The 2,322-nt window shown below is 48.0% G+C and overlaps 1 protein-coding gene across 1 annotated transcript; it reads right to left on the reverse strand.

Annotated features, from left to right (window-relative positions):
- Positions 1-573: 573 nt before the first annotated feature.
- Positions 574-2,004, reverse strand: kcna6a (potassium voltage-gated channel, shaker-related, subfamily, member 6 a). Its single transcript, XM_071897472.2, has one exon. It carries the CDS (start codon positions 2,002-2,004, stop codon positions 574-576), a length of 1,431 nt encoding a protein of 476 aa, XP_071753573.2.
- Positions 2,005-2,322: the final 318 nt, after the last annotated feature.

Consider the following 2,322-nt stretch of genomic DNA (forward strand, 5'->3'; position numbering starts at 1 on the left):
AACCACACAGTGGCGCTCGGAGCTCACTTATCCTGACGAGTCTAATCAGAAAAGTGGAGTGAAGTTTGTTATCATATAGCCAATATACTAATATAAATAAAAATCCATGCATTTTGTTGCGTAGCCCAGGGGTTCCCAATTTTTTTTCATGTCAGGGACCAACAAGTAGAGTCGCTTTAGTCTCCAGAACTTCATTTAGTGAAGATTTTATCCCAGTAGCCCCCATTTAAGAAGCGTTTTGTGTCTGTCTCTACTGAGAGGAGATAACAGAGAAGCTGTAACAGAGAACCTCTGATCAGATCTCATTCTCTCCTACTTCTCACATCCAGTGACTGAAGTTAGAGTGCAATTAAACTTATCCTCAATTTGCTGGGAACCTCCTGGAACCTCTCAGGGTCCTTGAACCAAACTTTGGGAACCACTGGTGCAGCCTACATAAGAAGAGACGGCGTGCGTAAAACACCTGCAGCAGCAGCGGACACCTGAGATGAGCCTGTATGTTCACTGGAAGACCACACTCACTCACTCACTCACTCACTCACTCACCAGGAAAAGTGTCTGCCAAGCGTCTTTTTATACATCTGTCAGTTTTCCAGTGTATGTTTCAAACGGGTTCAAGTTAGGATATCTCTGTGTTTCCAACTCGTCATCCTCCAGGTACTCTGATATGGAGAGCGACTGGTTACTTTTGTTTGATTCAAATTCACCAAAGGAGGGCTGCTGCTGTCCACAAGTCACGTGTACATATTGGACATTTTCCTCTTCCTCGTTCTCTCTGTGGTAGAAATAATTGAAATTGGATACAATAACGGGGACGGGTAAAGCTATGGTCAGGACCCCGGCGATGGCGCACAAAGATCCGACGAATTTACCCCCCATAGTGGACGGACACATGTCTCCATATCCAACTGTGGTCATGGTCACCACAGCCCACCAGAACGCGCCGGGTATACTGGTGAATCCGGACTCGGAGTCTTCTGCCTCTGCGAAATAAACGGAACTGGAGAATAAAACCACTCCTATTATCAGGAAGAATATCAGCAGTCCCAGCTCTCTCATGCTTGCGTGGAGCGTCTGGCCGAGGATTTGGAGACCCTTGGAGTGTCTGGAGAGTTTGAAAATCCTGAAAACGCGCACTAGACGGATGACCCTCAGTATGGCCAAAGACGCAGCTTGCTGACTGCTGCCCTGGTCCTCTGCGAGATCAAGGCCCAGAGTGATGAAATAAGGCGCAATTGCTACAACATCTATCAAGTTCATGATGTTTTTGAAGAAAGCAGGTTTGCTGGGACACGAGAGAAACCTCACCATGAATTCAAAAGAGAACCACACAATGCAAAGTGTCTCTACCATGAAAAACGGGTCTGTGAATGGATTGGGCTTTTTCCCGTGAGCACTTCCATTGCCAGGACTCTCAGGCACGGCGGGGACTTCTCTAAACTCAGGCAATGTTTCCAAACAGAAGATAATAATGGATATCAAAATAACCATAACTGACACAATGGCGATCATCCGTGCGGGTCCTGAACTCTCTGGGTACTCAAACAGCAGCCACATCTGCTGCTGAAACTCATTGCTAGGCATGGGGCGATCTTCTTCCTTCACCATCCCCTCATCTTCTTTGAAAACCTCTATGATCTCCTGCTCGAGTTCGTAAAACTTTATTTCTTCCAGGAATATGTCAGCCGGTACGCTGACAGGCCTCCGGAGCCTCCCTCCCGACTGGTAGTAATAGAGGACGGCATCAAAGCTCGGTCTGTTCCTGTCAAAGAAGTATTCGTTTCTCAGCGGGTCAAAGAAACGCATCCTTTTACGCGGATCTCCCAAAAGTGTCTTCGGGAAGCGTGAGAGGGTTTTCAACTGAGTCTCAAAACGCAGACCGGAGATGTTGATAACGACCCTCTCGCTGCACTCCTGGTCTGCCGGTTCCGGGTCAGCAGCATCTTGCAGCAACGGAGCAACGACCACAGTCTCGTCGTGGTTCTCCTGGGACACCACAGTCATCTTTTACCCCACCGAGGGTAAATCCTTCACTCACCTCCTCGGCCCCTTCCCCTTGCTCTTTTGGTTGCGCGTTGTCCCCACTCTCTGTCTCATGCAGGCCCGCAGCCCCCAGGAAGGCAAAATCCTTTTCACTCCCAAGTCCCAACAGCTTGCCAGTCCAATTATGCTGTCCAAAGGCTATCCAAACTCGTTGTAATGCTGTTTTTTAATTCTCCTTTTGTCAGGTTGGTACCTCAGTCAACTTTGAAGTGCAGACAGATCTCCACTTGCATAAGCTATCCCGATGGCTAGAGATGGCTATCATATTCACACCATTTT

Source organism: Centroberyx gerrardi, chromosome 4, assembly GCF_048128805.1.
Source record: "Centroberyx gerrardi isolate f3 chromosome 4, fCenGer3.hap1.cur.20231027, whole genome shotgun sequence".
Classification (NCBI taxonomy): Eukaryota; Metazoa; Chordata; class Actinopteri; order Beryciformes; family Berycidae; genus Centroberyx; species Centroberyx gerrardi.

Coding starts and splice junctions, on each gene's coding strand:
- kcna6a (XM_071897472.2), bottom strand. CDS start 2,004: ATGACTGTGGTGTCCCAGGAGAACCACGACGAGACTGTGGTCGTTGCT.